Source organism: Lissotriton helveticus, chromosome 6, assembly GCF_964261635.1.
Source record: "Lissotriton helveticus chromosome 6, aLisHel1.1, whole genome shotgun sequence".
NCBI lineage: Eukaryota > Metazoa > Chordata > Amphibia > Caudata > Salamandridae > Lissotriton > Lissotriton helveticus.
In genome coordinates this window covers 1,886,756,592-1,886,777,607 of record NC_136067.1, presented here as the reverse complement: position 1 = coordinate 1,886,777,607, position 21,016 = coordinate 1,886,756,592, and the positions used below count along the sequence as shown (strand labels likewise).

Genomic DNA, 21,016 nt, shown 5'->3' with positions numbered 1-21,016 from the left:
TTATATCTTATCGATTTTACTCTTTTTAATATTAATGTATAATTTATTCTGTATAATGTGATTTTAGGGTTTTAAAAAAAAAAAAACTATTTTGCTCTATATTAATATGTGTCTTGATGAAATGAAATGTTGTTATGTATCATTGCTCGTTCTTTTATGATTTTTAATAATCGAATAAAGATAATTGACTGACTGACTGACTGACTTGTGCAACATAAAATAGAAAAAGTCTTTTTTGCTGATGTCCACACCTTACAAAACCCTTTTTTGCGCCAGCCCAAAACACAGTGACAGCATTGTTGCTAACTGCATCCAAGCTTGCAAAGTAGTAATTCAGGCCTCCACAGCCACAGTATTTCCAAGTAAGCTAATAGCTCATCAATATTCTGGAGTCACCTACAATGAGAGCCTTATGAGTCTCATATCGAAACCAGTGCAGTTATATCATACCCATAATTACCAATATGGTGCGGTAATTATCTGATCCGTTATTATTGGCACATTGCAAATTTTAGCTCCTGGAAAAAGGATTAACTTTGGAGGTAATTGTGTTTGCACCAATTTCTGCACAGTTTTAGAGACCTTTTTCCTGGTTAATTTTTGTAAACCTTTTACAGGCAAAATATGTTGGAAATGAGAAGGCTCAGGGTTTACCACAAAACTCATATTTCGGACTTAGATTATGGGAAGACAGGCAAGGAATGCCTCAGACAGTGACTGTACACAGGGCTTTAAGTGGGCCAGGTCCTGCCGGTGCTCAGCAGGTAAAAGCAGGTGCAGAGACCGGTCCATATTGGGCTCTCCATTTTTACCCTCAGGGTGAAAAAAATAATACTTTACTCTGCAATAGTTCCAGCCATCACTTTTCAGTTTTATATAGCGCAAACTTGGAGCACTTCACATGAGCACCAGTTACATTACACTACACTAGGACATTTTCATGTTTTGAATCACAGCTCTAAATTTCGCAGCTCTAGACATACGCCACAACCTCACCCACAAGATCGGAAGCAATTTCAATATTAAATACGACAAAGTCATAGTTGTTACTTATTTATCCTATGCAATTTACAAATATTGCAAAAGCCAAGAGTCCTGGTTTGTTTAGGTATAATGTTACTTGTTCTGTTATATATCTGGATGCAGTGACAGAAGCAGCAAAATACCAGGGGGCAGCGCACTCAATCAATAAATCAGGGTTTTATATAGCTTGCTACTCACCCGTGAGGGTCTCAAAGCGCTGGGGGGGGGGGGGAGTAGCGGCAGCTCCGGATCAGTTGAAGAGCCAGGTCTTGAGGTCCTTTCTGAACGTGTGAAGGGTCGGGGAGCGTCTGATGGTCACAGGGAGCTCGCTCCAGGTCTTGGCTGCGATGTGGGAGAAGGCTCTCCCGCCTGTTCTGTTTCTGCAGATGCAGGGGACATTTGCCAGGGCAAGGTCGGCGGATCGAAGGTTCCTCTTGGGTGCGTGGAAGGATAATCTCTTGTTGAGGTATTTGGGTCTGATGTTGTTGAGTGATTTGTAGGCTTGGGTGAGGAGTTTAAAGGTGACCCTCCTCTCAACGGGGAGCCAGTAGAGGTCTCGTAGGTGTTGGGTCATGTGTTCGTGATGTGATGTCCCGAAGATGAGCCTGGCTGCGGCGTTCTGGATGGTTTGGAGTTTGTGTAGAAGGGTTCTGTTGATACCGGCGTACAGGGTTTTGCCTTAGTCCAGTCTGCTTGTTATGAGTGTGTGGGTGACGGTTCTCCTGCAGTCGGGGATCCATTTGACAATCTTACAGAGGATGCATAGGCATTTGAAACTGGTTGGAGGTGACGGCGTTGATCTGGCGGTTCATGGAGAGGAAGGAGTCGAGGATGATGCAGAGGTTTTGTGCGTGGTCTGTGGGGGTGGGTGGGCTCCCGAGGTCAGCGAGCCACCAGGTGTTGTCCCAGTCAGAGGTACAGGGTCCGAGGATGAGGACCTCGGTCTTCTCAGAGTTGAGCTTCAAATAGCTGTCCTTCATCCAGGCTGCCACTATGCTAAGTACATATTTTTAGCATAAGTGGTTTAAACTATGCCCTTAATTACCAAGCCGAGCCCCTATGAGAGACCCTTTGTTTTTGAATTCCATTTAAAACCCTAACTGTACATGACACTGACTGGGACAGCAAGGCTCTTACATAAATACACATCAATGAATGACAATCATTAGAGGTTACAATTAAAATGTGCTAACAGTATAGAAAGCTCTCAGTTATCAGATAAGGAATTGGGCTGCAAGTTGAGATGTTTATGGACAAACCTAAATCTTTCTTTTCTAAAAACAATGTGTGTTTCTGGTGTGGATACCAGATATAAACCGAAGGTGGGAAACAATGTCCGGCAAAGAATGTAATCTGATAGACTATTTAATAAACAGGGGCATTTTGCCACAGTTTGTCAGGGATACAAACCACGTTTACCACCAACTGTCAAGTGTTTCACTGATAGCCTCCCACAAGAGGAGGGATTGAAAGAGATTTAAGAAATATGTTTCTTGTTGTGAAATGTGATAAAAGTAGGATATCTCAATTCAGGTATCAATCCATATGTGGATGTGAAATTTGGTAACATCATTTTGAATTTGTTGGTGGACTGCGAGGCACGAATCACTATGATAACACAGGAGTTATATGATACGACGTGGCTAACAATACCACTTTTACCTCCAGATTGCATAGTTCTGCCTTATGAGGGACTCAGAATTGACAAAAGTGGGTATGTCGAATACATTTTGCAATGGATTTTAAAGTTGCACAGAAATGGTTAAACATCTTAGGGGGGTTCCACCAGGGTTTGTTTGGCATGGTCCTCAGGCCAGGAACGAAGGAGCAGGTATTAGCAGTCAGAGAGAATGAAGAGTTAGGGATGATAAATAAATATCCTCATGTATTTTCTGGGGAATTATGAAAAATGTAACACATTAAGTGTAAGATTAAAGTTAAGGAGAGAGCAAGGCCTGTTAATCATAAATTGAAAAAGTACCCTTTGGCACAAGAGGATTTTGAGAAAGAATTGGAATCATTGTGTAAGAGAGGTATAATTGAATCAATTGACTCCTCATTGTGACTTTCGCCATTGGTTGAGGCTCGCAAACACATTGGAGAATTAGGGGTTTGTGTTTGTCCCCGTTGTCTCAACAAAGAGATTTGGATTGGTTTCACACCCTACCAAACATTAGTGAGTAGTTGGCTGGGTTAAAAGAAGTGAAATGGTTAAAAAAAGTTATATTTGGATCCGTTGTACCACCAAATTGAGCTGGAACCTGAATCGAGACATCTCATGACATGTGTCTCCCCTTTTGGAACCTATTAATATTGCTGAATGCCTTTTGGATTGGCTTTGGCAGCTTCTGCCCTTTAAAGAACAATGTGTAACATGCTTAAAGCCATCCAGGGAAAATGAAGTATTGATCTATGCATCAGACAGAGAATATCAGGATAAGATCCTAGATGAGGCGTTCAAAAAGGTTCCAATAACATGATGTTGTTCTCAGGATGAACAAGTGCGTATTTATAACTGAGAAAATTGAAAATGTGGGCCATTTTATATCCAGCCAGGGAATTGAACCGAAAGCTAATTTAGTCAAGAGTATTATGCAGGTTCAACTTCCAGGAGATAAAGCAGGGCTCAAATCATTTGTTGGAATGTGTGAATTCTACTCATGATTCATTCAAAACTACCCAACATGTGTGCAACCCTTGTCTCGTATGTTAATGAGGGATGTGCCATTTAAATGGGATGCAGTTTGCCAACAAATGTTTGAATGAATAAAAGAGCAGTTTTTTCCTCAAATGTATTGAAACATTATGACCCTGATTTACAGCGTGTCATGACAGTGGATCCCAGCAACGTGTGGTTGGGAGATGTTCTCACACAGGTGAAGGAGACTCAAGTTCAAACTATTGGTTGTGCTTCCCGTGTGATGAGTGGTGCCGAGAAGCAATATTCAGTAACTGAGAAGTAACTCTTGGCTTGCTGGTGGGCAAATGTAAAAAGAACAATTGATGGAGAGAATGCTGAACAATGTCAAACACTCACCCCCAGTACAGACATCTAGGTCGAAATCCATTGTATTTTTGCTCACCACACCACCCCAGTTTGAGCCCAGTCATATGCAAATCCGTATTGATCCTGTTCCCCTTGGGAACACTCCTAACCAAAACTGCCAGGCCCTCCCTGGACCGGAAACGAGCATCCTATGGCTGGTTTTGGGGTATCACCCCTCATCAGCCAGGATAGCTTGAATCCAGTGACATGGCCACCGCAGGACCCATACCTGTGCATACCTGTCCCACGTTGAGTGGATATGTGGTAAACATAAGAGATAAAGAAGGAGATGTGGAAGGAGCTGTGGTCAAGAATGTTGTAGAGGAACCTCAGGGCAATGATTGCATGTCTGGTGGGCAGTCATCACTGACTGGTGTAAAGCCATCAGTGTCAGGAAGATGTGAAGGAGTGAGTGTGAGCATCAATGAGTCTGGTCCTTGGTCACATGTGAGACACAGCAGTCGGTTGATGACACTACCCCATACATTTAGAATTATAAACATTGTTTCTTTCTAGTTATTTAATGTCTTTATAAAAACGTTGGTGTGGTTGTTTTGGTTTTCTTTATTTTTTTGTTTCCCCACTGTGGGACTTTGTTATAGTCGTTTTGCTTGACACAGATCTTCATTTTTGTATATAGTTTTATAGTTGAAAACTTACTTATCTTTTCAAAAGGGACAAACCATGTACTATCTATGTTGTTGAGCGATTGAGATCCTGTATTTGTTCACGATTCCATGTGAAATACAGTATTCAAAGAGTTGTCAGTTGGTGTAGGACCTGTGTGCCACAAGCAGCTCGCTAGTTTGTTTCTTAAATAAACTAACCTTTTTACACACCTGGATTCTTTGGAGTTTGTAAGCCATGACTATACCCCTGTGTACAAACATCATGCAAGTTAGCTACTAATTATATATTCTATATACAGTTAATAATCATGCAGTACATACTGCTAGCACATCACATGTAACCTGTTATACATTATTCTCGACCAATTTCTCCTAGACATTTCCTTTTGAAGGAGCTTCTTGTGAGTTAAAATCACATGTAAAGTGTATGTAAGTGGGCAGAAAGTAAAATTGTAAAATTCACAAAGAATTTGCACACCCACCAATAAGAAATCACACTACATTACACTCATTAGGAATAAGGGGCTAGATGTAGGTAACTTCAATTTACCGACTCATAAAGACCGAATTTTACCGATTCGGTATTTATGAATCGGTAAATTTGAAGGAGGGGATTCTCTACTGCTCTGCTGGACCTAGCTTGCTGCTTTTTTGCTCTTCGCAGTTTGTGACCTCCACGGCTCGCCGGACCCGCTGCGCGGGTCCCGCAGCGCATTTTCATCAGCGGGAGTCGCTGGGGGTATTGTGTGACAACGAGGACTTTCCTGGGCTAAATTGGCGTGGTGCAGGGCTGCGAGCGTGAGACAGGGACTCCGTATCCCAGGAGTCCCTGTGCGCCCAACAGATTACACCTGGGCCGCTCTCCCTGCAGGACACGCCCCCCGCCGTCGTACTCAAAACCGGCTGCCTGCTTTACCCCGTTGGGATTCTCTACTGCTCTGCTGGACCTAGCTTGCTGCTTTTTTGCTCTTCGCAGGTTGTGACCTCCACGGCTCGCCGGACCCGCTGCGCGGGTCCCGCAGCGCATTTTCATCAGCGGGAGTCCCTGGGGGTATTGTGTGACAACGAGGACTTTCCTGGGCTGAATTGGCGTGGTGCAGGGCTGCGAGCGTGAGACAGGGACTCCGTATCCCAGGAGTCCCTGTGCGCCCAACAGATTACACCTGGGCCGCTCTCCCTGCAGGACACGCCCCCCGCCCTCAGACTCAAAACCGGCTGCCTGCTTTCCCCCGTTGGGATTCTCTACTGCTCTGCTGGACCTAGCTTGCTGCTTTTTTGCTCTTCGCAGGTTGTGACCTCCACGGCTCGCCGGACCCGCTGCGCGGGTCCCGCAGCGCATTTTCATCAGCGGGAGTCGCTGGGGGTATTGTGTGACAACGAGGACTTTCCTGGGCTGAATTGGCGTGGTGCAGGGCTGCGAGCGTGAGACAGGGACTCGGTATCCCAGGAGTCCCTGTGCGCCCAACAGATTACACCTGGGTCGCTCTCCCTGCAGGACACGCCCCCTGTTCATCTTTACTCCTATTAAAGGTTGACATTATCCCCGCTGCGCGGATGCGCGCGGATGCGCGCGGGAGCGCGCCCGGGAGAAGCCCGGGACAAGGGCGGGACCGTCTGTGGCCGTCAGAGGCCGAAGGAGGCTGGGCTGGGCCAGTCCTCTGATATTTGTGACCCTGAACTACCTGATACAGTACGTCTGCAGTTTTGATAGATCCCTGGTATTGGTTTATATAGTTTTGTTTGTTCTACAGCTTGTTGGCTGCAAAGAATGTCTAATCCCTTAAATACCACTGCCCAGGTCCTTACCCAGGCTGATGTGGGGGTAGCAGTTATGGGTCCCCTGGACAAATATTTTAGTCGGGTAACACAAGACATTGATAAAGAAATTGCTCTATCTGAGAGACGTGCTGAGCGTAGGCTATCTATAGAACTCCTTAAAATTCCCTTGGAAAAACGGCCACCCAAGTGTTTTCCGGCTTTGGCATTGGTTCCTCCCTTGTCATCTCTAATTTTGCCAGTTGTAGTTGAAACGCCCTATGCCTTTCCCCCCTCAGTAGAGCTGTTGGCTGGCTCGACTGAGGGGCAGGAAGTGACCACTTCGCCCCTTACCTCGCCCCCATTACCATTAATTGACCTATCTACAGGGCTGGAGACCACTGCTGCTTCGAGGGTGCCGATTCACGTAGAGAAAACTAAACCAAGTTCAAAGAGGAAAAGAAGTGCTGCCCCGAAAAAGTGTTATCTTCCCAAACACCCGAAAAAAATCAGGAAGGTTGGAGCATCACGGCGCCCTTCCTGCGAGCTTATTGGGGATGGTTCTGTTGGGGTTGAGACTACTAAGGAGGGAGTTATACAGGCGAGCCCGATATCCAACACGATTGGCCCTTCACCGGTGGAATCGGCTGAGATATTATCTTCTGCTCCAGTTTTGCTTCGCGAGCTGGAGAGGTTGATGAGGTCTCTCCTGAGTCCTATCGAGGAACGAGTTAAACAATTAGTAGATCGGTTGGATCATTTCGAGCAGGCTACTTTGGATACATTTTTTTCAACTAAAGCCCTAATCAAGTCTCTCCCTAGGACGGGGGACAGTAGTAACTCTTCGAAACTGAATGGAAATGGTGTGCCTATTGCTGTGTCTCCCTCTAAAGTTAATATAGCAAGTAGACCCCAGTTGAAGGAGCAAGACCCTAAGACCTATTTAGTTTTGCTGGATTGCCCAAGTAGTAATTCCACCAAACAAACTAACCGGCCTGTCAGTCTGGCGGCGGTTAACAAAGAGATCTCTAAAAGAGGCAACGCTGCATCTAATGGCTCCCAACAACTGACGAGCTCCTCAAAATCTTGTCATGGAGTTCCTGGAGTTCCTGGTAGGGGCAATCAAGACAGCTCTAAAACTAACACCAATGTATTGAATAGCTCCCATCCACTCCCAAACATCCCAACATTCCGTTCTCCTGCTTCTACTATTAGCTTCCCTAATACCTCTCTGGTGAAGGTATCCCGCACAACTCCATCTATGGACCTCACACCAGACTCCTATCCCTATGTGGCTGTTCTTACAAATGTACCACCTCTGTTGGCCGGGCAAAAAGAATCCTTCCAGATGTTAAAAAATAAGGTAATGCACTGGTTGAAGGTAAACAGACCTCTGCCCGGGGGAGTGGACGGGCTGATTATAGGAGTGAGAAGGACGGATTGGATAGGTCGTACCACTAAGAACTTAGGGGGGGAGTGTATAGTTGTTAATTTTCAAGATCCTAGTGTGGCACGCCTGATTACGAATCAAAACGTCGGTACAAGTAGTGGTGGAATCGGTGTTGTTGACCTCCCATTCTTTTACCCTAGACCAATAGGTGATCTGTTTGGTATGACCAGTGAACTAAGTTATTGTAATAATCTCCCCCCCACAGGGTTTATTCCTTATTCTGTACCTCCGCAACGGGGCAATTCCTACAATGGTACAATGTATAATTGTTTTGAACCAATGAAAGATCAAGGATGGTTCCATTGACCAAAATTTGACTATTACCCGATTGAAAAGGAATGTATGACTCGTTGGAGTATATGTGGGAAACCGGTGGTAACTGTTTTATCTAAAAATGTGGAACTCAATGATATAACAACTGGTGGGGAGACTGTGATCTCAGAGGAAACTTGTGGGGAGTGTATTCCAATTCCAGGGGTTTCTGAAAACGAGGAACTAATTACATATAGTACAGTTGGCATCGTGGAGATTAATAAAAACATAGAGGATACTACTCAAGAGTTGGAGAAGCAAGATCCTGGGATGTCATATGTAGGAATAGTACCTATGGAAGACGTTAGCTCAGGAAAGTTCCTTTCTTGGATTTGTAAGTCCAAGTACTCCAGTAGCTTAGGATTTGTAAGTCCAAGTACTCCAGTAGCTATTACACAGAGAGCCGAGTGTGATCCAATTCTGAAGTCCATTAATATTGTAGATCAAGCGGTCCATGAACTGATGCCATCTAGGTCTTATCAGGGGGGACTTGATATTGATGTAGGAGGTGTCCCGATTTTAAGGCAAGTGACTATAGCCCTTGCTTCCTCAGTAACAAGCCCCATAATAGGGGCTAGTAATAGTGTGGTTTTGAAAATGGGGCATTACTAGTAGGGGACAGTCCAATGTTAGCTAGGGAAAAAATACCTACACAACAAAAAATTACCTTGATATCTTGGAACATCGCTGGTTTGAAAAAAAATCTTTCTGACCCTGATTGGTCTAATTATATAGACGCCAGTGATTTTTGCTTGTTCCAAGAAACATGGTCCCTCGAAATACCACATAGGGTGGGTTATAAGACATTTAATATTGAGGCAGTTCCTTCAGTTAGAGGTAGATCATCGGGGGGGCATACGGTGTGGGTTAGTGTGTCACTAGAGGTAAAAATAACACAACTAAACACTGATTCAGCAGATATACTAGGTCTTGTAGCGAAGGATGGTAGGCGCATTGTTGTGTTTAATATTTACAACCGTCCATGTGGGCTATCTAATGAATCTGTTATTTTTGATAAACTGGAAAAACTCCTTACAGATTATGTAGATGTGACTAGCAGTGTAATAGTTTGTGGTGATTTTAACTGTAACTTTGAACCGATCATAGGGTTTGGAGATGTTTTTATTGACGAGGATAGGGCTAACAACATTCCCTCTCTATCTTATATGAAGGGTGTGCGCTGCACCACCTTAGCCACCCAGATAATGAGATTGGTATCTGTACATGGTCTGAGGGCCTGTAATGGCCGATTTCCATCAGATTCTCCAAAAGCACCAACCTTTGTTAAAAATGACTCCCAAAGCAGTATCGATTATATTTTGGTATCTTTTGATATCTGGTCCTTCCTATCTGACTTTGTAATTGACCCTAGGTTTGAAAGTGACCATCGACCATTGCACTTGACTATAGATCACAGATTAATTTCTAGTACTAGTAGTCTGATGGATTACACCATGCTGGATAATCCAACTATTAATGGCCCTTTGATGAGTAACAATAGGCGTTCGCTCAAATGGGCTAGCCTATTGAGCAATAAAGAGGCATTATCCAGCATTTATTTACTTTTTGCTGATACTTTTGTTAACTATTCGCTCCAACCAGTAGAGGGTAAGGTTTTTATTGACCTACATACTGAATTCTTTAAAGCCTTGGTACCTTTCGTGTCGAAAATGCCAAACAAAAAACAACTGAAAAAAACTAGTTCTATTGGCATTAAACCCTGGTACAACAAGGAATGTCGTAACTGCAAGGGTTTGCTCTTAGAGGCAATCAAGAGTAAAAAACCATGTGTTATCAGGACTTTAAGACAAGAATATAGGAGGGTGCAGAAAAAGGCTAGAACCAACTGACACGAGGAATGCTGGGAGAATATGTTAACAGCTGTTAAAGCAAAGGTTAATGTGGGTTTTTGGAAACTAGTTGCTAACAAGAAAATTGGAGAAAGGCAACCGGATGATGTGTTTATTGATGAGCAAACTTGGGTTGATCATTTTACTCATCTGTATGAAGCACCAGGTAGTGAGGCGACTGTTGATGGAAACAGCCCATGGCTGGCCTCACTTGTAAACACTATAGAGTTCAGCCTGGAGGAAACAGAGTTGGCAATAACCGCTGTAAAAAGCGGTAAAGCCCCGGGACTTGATAAAATACCGGGGGACTTGTACAAGCATGAGATCAGTGTATGGGTCCCTTACATAAACAAGCTTTTTAATATGCTAGCGGCCGGAGGAAACCTACCAGATAGCTGGCGGGGAGCAGAAATTATTTTAGTTTTTAAGAAGGGAGATAGATATGATCCTTCTAACTATCGTCCCATCTGTCTTTTAGACATTTTACAAAAAATCTTCACAAGGCATCTTTTAAATCGTATGGATCTGTGGATCGGTGAGAATGAGATCTTTACTAAGTTCCAAGTAGGTTTTAGACGGAATACAAGCACGATAGACCAAGTATTTAGGTTTTGTTGCATTTGTTGGAAATATGTTTCTCTACTCAAAGGACATATTTATGTAGCTTTTGTTGACCTTAGGGCAGCTTTTGATTTAGTTTTGCGGGATCGTTTATGGGATTGTTTGTTTGCACTGGGTTTATAACTCTAAGAAAAAACAGGGTGCCTTTTCCTGATTCTTATGCCTTGTAGGTATGCCACTCCTACTGGAGGTGGCAACCTATGTATGAACAGGAATCGTGCAGTCTTATTAAGGTTACCAAATTTACAACCATGAATTAACAACCTTTCAGTGTTGTACGGGACCACATATAAAGCATGGAAAGCATAGAAATGTTTAAAATTTGTAGTGCATTTATTCAAAAGAATTTATTGTTTAAAAAGTCATAGTATCACAAAACTGTTGCATTAAAAAATCGTTACACGGTATATATTCAATGTATATAAACAATATTAATAACACATTTCTTAAAAGACAATATCAATTATTTTTAAAAAAAGTTCTCCTTTATACAGTATTGTTTCCAAAAAACATATTTGTAAAAAGATAATAAAACACAAATGTTAGGAACAAAAATGTCGACGCGGCGTTTCGGTGCCCTTGATGTTCTTGCACCTTCTTCAGGACTTGTTCCCTGATTGGTCACATCCAGGTGGTATTCCCTGGACCCTTTTGATCATATGAGTCTGTTTAACATCTGCTCATACTTTCGTTCCCTTTAGCTATATGGGATTTCTTCTCAATCAATGTTCTTAGTTTTTCCTTGGAGACTTTGGAAATTAACCACTTCAGTACGGTTTTTATTTCCAATTCTTACTTTAGTTGTAAGGAGGATGCCTCTGGGAGCTCCCGTTCTTATGGGTTCAATACTTCACGCCCCTGCTCCGTCTTATTAGATATTTTGGAGTTACCAGTAGTTTACCTCACTCATGGGGATGTTGATCTTTTGGTAGAAGCCTTTTGACTTGGCTTGGTGAAGGGAGCTGAGCTGCGTGGCGTCCTCCTTGTCTCTTGAGTCTTTTCCATGACAGAAAGGGTAGCTCCCTACACATAACTTTTTTGACAATATTGCACTGGGTTTACCATCATGTATACTCCAGCAGATTAGACGATTACATGACAATAACTTTGCAAGAGTACACTGGGGCCCGAAAGGGGAATTAATAGAACCCATACCTATCAGACGGGGAGTCCGTCAAGGATGTGTGTTGGCCCCTACACTCTTTTCTTTATTCGTCAACGACATCCCAGAATATTTAGACAAATGCAATAATAATTCCCCAAAACTGAATGGTGTGAGGGTTCCCTCACTCTTATTTGCGGACGATACAATTTTGATTTCGCAAACGCCTATGGGTCTCCCAACACTTTTAAATTCCTTTAAAATGTATTGTGATTCAAAAGGCCTAGAAATAAACACAAAAAAAACTAAATGTATGTCCATAAATCCTCATAAATCATTCAAAGGGCAATTCTTTTTAAACAACCAGAGGCTTGAACTGGTTCCAAACTTCTCGTACTTGGGGGTTTCCCTAGATTCAACAACCTCATGGAAAACGCAAATTGAAAAAAGTAAAACTATTTTCAATCAGAGTACTTTTCCTATTATTAAGCGCCATGGGGCAAGTTCAAGCAAGTCCATTTCACAAGCACTAGAAGTTTTTAAATTTAAGGCCCAATCTGGTGCTTTATATGGAGCAGAAATCTGGGGTGTAAAGGCAGGTAACATCTTTACGATTAGTGAAAACACCTTTTATAGAAGGCTTTTGAGATTGCCCAAATGTACACCACTGGTACCACTACTTTTTGGATTTAAACATGAAAAGGACAGACCACATTGCATTACTTAGGCCACTTTTGTTCTGGGTCAGACTCTGGAGTATTCCGGATCTTGAAGATTATAGACATGGAATCTTGGAAGTCAAGAACCTTGATGTTTATACTACTAACCCCTGGCTTAAGTATGTTAAAAATTGGTTTTATCGTTTAGGCCTTGCCCATTTTTGGGATGATCCAACGTGTTTGAGACAAAGATGCAAGACTTTGGTCAAGGCAAGATTTTGGTCTCACATAACACACAATTTCCAAAATGGTGATTCATGTGGATCCATTACACGAAGTTTCCTTGATTTTAAGGACTCTCCATTTTTTGAAGACTTTTTAGATGAGATTCAACCACCCCTAGCAAAAAGCCTGTATTTAAAATTTAGATATGGTATATTAAGAACAAAATCTGTACTAGCGAGATGGGAGAAGTCTTCAGGGCAACCAGGAAATGTAACTTGTACATGCTGTCAGTTAAATCAGAGAGAGGATGACAGCCATATATTGTTCTTCTGTACAGTCTATGAACTAGCGAGGAGAAAATGGATCAAACCCTTGTGTAAAGCATTAGGTATACGTTCATATCTTGAAGCATTTAGAATTATTAAAACAAACACTGGACGTCTCACAGTGTTTTGTGTTAGCAGATTTTTATTAAGTGCTAGTTATACCCGCAAAAATATGGTGCTTGATCTGTAGACACTAAATGTGTGCAAATTTCATACAAGGTAGATTGCCCTGATATTGGCTAGTGGTGGTTTTTGTAAAAACATCTGTTTATATGCCTATTTTTTATATTTGGATATTTATTGTATTAGTTGATGAATTGTATATTTTCTGCTTCCCATTTATATATTGAATTGACTATATGTGTATCCTCCGTGCCAAATGTATTGTTGATGCTTATGTATCTTTTATGGCCGAATGAGCCAAAATAAAGATTAAATGAATGAATGAAATTTGAAGGAGGGAGATGTAGGTGAATTTTATTTTTGAATTACCGAAACGGTAATATTCGGTATTTACCGAATCGGTAAATACCGATTCGGTATTGCCCATTGATTCCTATGGGCCTTGAAGCCCATAGGAATCAATGGGCAATACCGAATCGGTATTTACCGATTCGGTATATACCGAATCCTGCAAGGGTGCAGGGGGTGTCACTTTGACACCCTCTAGCACCCCAAGTTCAGGCATGTGTGAGATGTGGCACACATACATGCCCTAAGGGCATGTCTGTGTGTCACATTGCACAGGTGTGCATGCACAGATGTGCATGCACACCTAAATTCGGTATTTTACCACCCAATAGGATTGGGTGGTAAAATACCGACTCTTAAGGGCCTGTAGCACTCTTAGGAGTGTCACCTACATATGGATTTACCGAATCAGTAAAATTACCGATTCGGTATTTTACAGAATCGGTAAATTTACCGATTCGGTAAATTTACCGAATCTGTAAAATAATGGCCCCTACATCTCAATCACCAAATACCGGTCGGTAACGGCCGAAATCGGCCGTTACCGACCGGTATTTGCTCTCCTACATCTGGCCCAAGGCTCCTTGAGTGAGCTTAATTTTCTTGCATTGCATCTCTGTGAGGGACTATAGACTAAAAAAGAGATCATAGATCCTCATATTCTGTACAAACAAATTCTGTGTAAGAGAAATCTATACTCTACCTTTCACTCACAGACAAATGCCACAGTCATACCTGAGACAGTGCTGGTCAGTTGTATTCCCTCGGAGATTTGAGTCACCTGGGCATTGAGGGATCCCGAATCTACCTCTCATCCAGTACACCATTATGAATATATATATATTTTCCTTCTGTGGAAGATGTTAGCAGCGGTCTTCTCCCAGCTGTCTCAAGGCACGGACACCACAGCAGTGGTAAAATAGTAAAATAGTAAAATAGTAAGGGCACTGACAGCTATCTGTCTTCTTCTGACCTCAGTAGAATCCTCAAATGGGTACTTTACTTCAGCAACCTCCTCAACTACCTGTTTGCTGCCATTCAGGCACACACTTTCCAAACATCAAATGAATCTCTCTCAGAGTAGTCTGAGGCTGCAAGCCATGCACCTCCATTCGACATGAGCACTGCAATTTCCTCCTTTATTCTTTTATTTAGTCTGAATAGACCGTGCAATAATACTGTATACACAAGATATTTCCCTTGACAACTTTTATAGCGTTGTATTCCCACCATGCCATTACAGCCCTCTTTCAAACCGCTACGTGGCACCAAATGGAATGTACCTGTAGCCATGGAGCACGAGTTCATGCTAAGGATATTAAGATGTTTCCTTAAATACATTCTGCTTTGAGAATGGAGAAGTGACTCAAGGGAACATACAATCCTTCTGCTGGATTTGTTGATGTCTACAGTTTGTGCAATAAACAAAGCCATCTGTTATGGCAAACTGTGTAGTATATTGAGGGTAGAGTTTGTTATTGTTCAGACAAAATAGACAGTCTTATTCTGAAGATGTATTATCATTTTTACCTCTCATAATTGTTTATTCCAAAAACATAAGGTAATGTAAGCAATAGTCAGGTAATTTATTATTAACAGAAATAAGGTCATTTAATATTAACAGGAATAATCCCCAATATTGGAAATGTAAACTTCTAAAATATAAGATTTTATTTTTCATGTAGTCGACTTATGGCTTTGCAGGAAGATAAGATGAGAAAAAGATGGAAGAAGCAAGATATTTGCATGGGTGACAGTGAAACCTGTGCTTTTCCAAAGCTGATTAATAACTACAACAAGCACATCATCTCATTTGCTGAGGACGAAGCAGGTACAGTAAATGTATGTTTCTACTTTTCTGCCCCCAGGTAAAGATTAGCTGTAAAATATACACTGCCTTAGCAATGATAACACAAACAAGGCAGTTGTGCAAAAATAATTACAATGTTGTTATTCACTATTCTGAAAAAAAGCTAAATCTTATTTAGAACATTTGGAGAAAGGAATACAACGATTCACATTTCAAAGTGTTATAAGCAATGTGATAAAGCTATATTTGTCTTTTTTCTAGGGTCTGTCTGGATTTGGTGAATGTAGGGCACATATTCAGATATTGTGAATATTGTAGCTTGTACAGTTCTAATTCCATGCACTTATGTTGGTTAAATGCATCCTTAGTACTCAAATGCCTTCTTGGAATAACAGATAAAACAAGAGGCAAAAACAAATCCACATAACATGTGTATTTGTAAAGCGCATGTTGAACCTTTATTTAGCATCCAGGTTTTATTTTTTTCCCTCAGTGAATAGTATTTAATTTTCTCATGTTTATGTGCCTGACCTTGATTTACCTATAATTAATTACACAATGATTATAATTAATTACCAATGAATTAATTGAAAACTAATTAACAACCAATTATTAATTAACTAATAATAAATTACCTTACATATTTAACACTAAAACATCTCAAGTAAACAAATATTAATGAATAAAAAATAGTCAATACATTTAATATAATTAAATTACTTCCCAATCTATTCCCCTAGAAACCCACAACCTGCTACGTAACTAAAAAAGCAAAATTCTAATAAAATTTTTTTTTTAAACTAAAAATGTAACACATATTAAAAATACAAACAATTCTTATGCAAAAAAATACAACGCATACATATAAAATAAATACTAAAATACATAACTTTAATAAACGAACAATATTTTTAACAACAATTTTTTCGCAAACGATATTAAACACTTCGATATTTTCAACATCGATATTACTTACCTAAAATCGATATTCTTGATCACGAGCATCTGTATGTCGATATTTCTGACCTACAGTATTTGCAACTCGATATTTGTGATTCGATATTCTGTCTCTGAACCGGTGAGGATGATTCTAGAAATGTTATAATCTGAGTGTCTTCCATAGAAACCTCCATTTCATTGTCACTTTCATATTTTTATTACCTCATTTTAATCACTTTGGTGTCTTCCATCGGATACCCCCCTCCCTAGATAACCCTTAATGTGTTGATATTATCACTGTACCTCTTACTTCTTGTGTAGATGAAGACAACAGTTTTCATCTGGGAATCACCAAATTCTTATAAATAGGTTTCAACAAGTCCAGAGTATTGTTTACCATCTACCGCTCGGGTAGTTCAGCAGGAGAGAGTTCATTTCTCCTATCATGATAGACCTTCTCTTGCTTACATTTGTACACAAAATAAAGCTTGAGGCTTTAGTTAATGTCATTAGGATACTTTACCGTTCTGCTTCATTGTTTATGATGGTCAACCAAATTTGCTAAACACAAATGTATACCATGATATGTTCTTAGAGCATGCCCCGATGCAGTGGTTAATTTGTTTAAGAAAAAATGCAGGGGAACAAACGTACACCCTACCCTTTAATCTCACTCTTGTAGGTTCTTATTCTCCTCTACTTCCTCCCACTGTCCCTGCTGTTTCGTATTTCTCATCCCCCTTTTGTGTTTTTCACTCTCTTGCTTTGAGTCAAAAATCTGATGAGGAAAAATAAGAGATGGTCCCCAAATATGGGTGCCGGTGGGCCCCGTCTGCAACCACTGACTCAACTTCAGCACTGCCTCCATGAGACACTTATGTTTAGGCCATAGACCCTTTTCTTGTTCAGAAATGAAGCCTGTTTCTTCCACACTTGCATAGCAATTTGCCAGACCACAAATCTAAGCAGCCAAAAGCAGGTTGAACACAGATGGTAATTTCTAACTGTAACAACATCATATAGTAAGTACATAGCATCTTATTGAATATGTACATATGGACATTTTCATTTGTATTTGTATTTAAAAATGCCAAATATATGTTTTGTCTCCTTTCTTGCTTCTAATAATTACTGCATATTGTTTGCCTTCTAAATTTCAATTGGCTTATCTTGCCCCATTGCATGCTCCAACTGCACAATTTATTTATCAAGGTAATTGAAACTTTTGTCACATCCCTAGCCATGAGTCTGTACTTGACCATACCTTGATTGCGAGTGGCCCGTTTTATGTGTGATACTTTATATTACGGTAAGGTTAGGTATGGAATGTATTGCAATAATGATCGCCTGCTACCAGTTTTGCCCTTAAAATGGTGCACAACATGCTGATTTTGGTGCTTTTGCTGGTTACTGCACCAGAAGCGGCATGTCCCAGACCATTTTTGCCCACATGCATCATAGTAAATTGCATTCGCAAACGGTGCGAATCGCAAAATTCGACCGTTTGCGAATGCAAATCCCTTTTTTGGGATGCATGAAGCTTTTTGCTTTTTTCGCAATTTAAGAAATCGCAATTTATTTGCGATTTCTTAAATTGCGATTGCATTTAAGGAAAATTAAGAAATCGCCAAAAAATTGCGATTTCTTGATGCATAGCCATTTGCGAATTCTTAATTGCGATTCCTTAATTTTCACAATTAAGAATTCGCAAACGGGAACATTGATGCATGTGGCCGTTTGTCCCTGATAAATATCAGCCTGTGCGACATACCACAATTTATCATGAGGATGGGGTTTTACTCAGACCTAGTATGTACCAGATGCAATAAAAAATGCAAAACTAATAATTCTGATATGTCTGTTAATAGAAGTTCCTGCACATAGCAAAAGCTATCCAGACAAGCGTAATGAGGGCCGGAGTGGGGAAAACATATTAAATTAACATTGCTAAACTGTGATAGAAGCAAAGAGGGGCAGACTATTGTGTTAACATGCAATTGTCCAAGTTCAATATTCTCTCTTTTCAGATGTCAATTTCTTTCTTTTTTAGGAGAACTTTATTTTATGTCTACTTCCTATGCAAGTGCGCATTCACGCAGTGGAAGAATCTACAAAATTGTCGACCCCGCGAGGTTAGTACCCTTTGACATGTGTCACCTGTAGCTCATTTTCAGTTGTGTGATTGCTCCATCGCTTTCGTACGCACTATTCCATTGTATTGAACACAATATTTTTAGGTCTAGTTTTAGTCCAATACCATTTGATTTTAGTAAAACAATATGTATACTATACTTACTGAGAGGCACAGGAGCTGCTTGAAGCAGCCAGTCTGTCTTTCACAGTGCAGGCAGCACTTGGCCTGAGCTTGAAAGGGGGAACAGAAATCCCCATGTAGGCTTGTGCAGTAAGTGACTGCGCCCACCTGCATTGGCATAGCTGGGGGGGGAGGACAATGTGACCCCATGTGCCCCCTGGCAGGGGTCACCCTGGGGGAGGGGACTCTGACTGTGGGTGCACCCGCATCCATAATAAGGCACAGGTGCAAAGGCAAACAGTTTCACTTATTTGCTGAAGGCAGGCAGACAAGCAAGTTGAGCCCCCAGAGCACCTTATGTAATACAGCTCGAAGGGCTGCACCGCATAAAGTGAGTACCGGAGGCAACAACCTTTTTGGGCTGGCTGGTGTCATAAGAGGTTGAAGAGCTGAAGCAGTGCCATTTTACCACCTTACAAAGTTTCATTTATTCCAGAATTTTCAAGGCACGTGGTGCTTTGGTTTGGAAATATACCAACATTTGTTGACATATCTAAAGTAAACAAGTAAACAAGTTATAATGTGGCATTTCACAACAAAACGAAATGCAACACAAAAACATTGCAATAATGCCGAACAAATACAGCAGCACAAAAAAACCAGAACACATCACAAGCATAACAAAATGCCGTACATCAATGTGCACAAATATTCATGTCTCATATTACTACATCTACAATCCTGTTTTCGTAATATGGTTGTAAGTGGTGTTTACGGCACGCACTGCCTTAGTAGTAGCAGTGCTTGTCAAACATGCTTGTGATCTGATCCGGCCACAGGTGATTTACATCTGCAAAGCCTTTATGATCAAAGCTCCACACTGCAAGAGAATTCCAACTATCTTTAGAGCAGGTATCTGTCTTCCATTAGGAAGGTAGGTAAGGGCTGCTCACACACGTGGAGATGTGCATTTCAAAGGCACATAGTTCAAGTTTCTGCAACTTCTAAAAGCTGAACACAGATTATGTTCTACTCAATGTCGAGTTAATGTTTGCATGTTTTTTGCAGGCGTGCTCCTCCTGGAAAATGTAAATACAAACCACTTCGAGTAAAGGAAAAGAGTAAGCGCATACCTTTTGAGGCAGAAGAAAGTAAGTCTTTTGACTGAGTTATAATTTTCATGTAATTAATGATCATTTAGTGACATGCCAGAAACTGCATTGCCAGTATCTTTGCTTTGGCTCAGCATCTTCTAGCCATTGTCTTGTTTGGCTCAGGCCTTTAGCCATTGCTTGATGGAAGTGTCTTTCCTGCTTTGGATCAGTCATTTCATGTTGCAGATGTTTACACTGTGAGTGGAGAATAAGGATGAGATGTTTGGGTTTAAATGTTTGCCAAGAGGGAAAATCTGATAAGTGTCTCCCTGAACAAGTGGGAGTCAACACCTGCAGGTCTACACAGGCAGTGCAGAGAGCAGGGCAGACAGCACTACTGCCTCGTGGCAACACTAACATGGAGCAATTCACTACTGAGCTCCTGGTCCTCAGTGCCACCGCCTCAAGATGAGATGATGAGATTACGCAGAGAGTGAGTGCTGCTGCTCTGCTCGGGCAGAGCCCAGTCTGCCTGCTCATGATGCACAGCAGAGTTACCTTGCAGTGCAGGGGTACACGGTGGAGGCATTCGCTGCAGCCGGACTGAGGCAGGCGCTGGGCTCCTACGTTGGCACGTGGTGGCATTCAGGTATCTGAGGATGAAGCGCCCATTCGGGACCTGCAACATCCCCACCGCTTCACAGCTAGGGGTGGGCGGAATTTGCGTAATCGCGTTACGCAAATCTCTGCGAAACGGTACAAATCTCCGCGAACACGCAGAAATTCCGCGAAAACGCAGAAATGCTTGTTCGCTATGCTTTTTTCCTGTTTGCAATTGCTTTTTGCGTGCTCGGGGGGAAATATCTCGCGAACACACATTTTGAGAACGCTAATAAGCAAATAACTTCGCAAAGTCACGGAACGCAGAATTTTGGGCAATTTCGCGTTCTCTGCGGAACGCAAAATTACCCAAATTCTGCAAATTCCACGAGCGGAACGGAATTTACCGCCCAGGCCTATTTACAGCCTGCACTGCACCTGGCAATACATTGCACTCTCTCTTTATTGCGATTTATAATGCGTTGTCCGAAAGACTTCTTTGCTGGACAGAGTACCTTTACTACGCTTTTGTGGTAACAATGTGTGTGATTTTGTGAATCACAGGCTTTGCAACAAGATTTTCATACATTGGGCCCTAGGTTGTATGATTTAGAATTAGACAGGCAAATGACACCTTAGGACTTTGGAAGGTTCCACTTAAATGTGTGGCTATCAGCACACACTTCAGTGTCATCTAGGCTGTGCCTCAGATCTTTGATGTCTTGAATAGATGACTACAGACATAACTGTGTGGCAAGCAGTGCTCTCTCCAACTGTTTTCCACATCTTCCATTGGAATGTTTTAATGAGCACATTTCCTGACTGCTTCTTGCACAAGTGAGCGACACAT

The 21,016-nt window shown here is 41.5% G+C and overlaps 1 protein-coding gene across 1 annotated transcript in view; it reads left to right on the top strand.

Annotated features, from left to right (window-relative positions):
* Positions 1–21,016, top strand: part of HHIPL2 (HHIP like 2) — a 196,402-nt gene that overhangs the window by 164,821 nt on the left and 10,565 nt on the right. Inside the window, 3 exon segments of the mRNA XM_078648224.1 lie at positions 15,155–15,300; positions 18,269–18,350; positions 19,541–19,623. Coding sequence (XP_078504350.1) covers positions 15,155–15,300; positions 18,269–18,350; positions 19,541–19,623 — 311 coding nt within the window.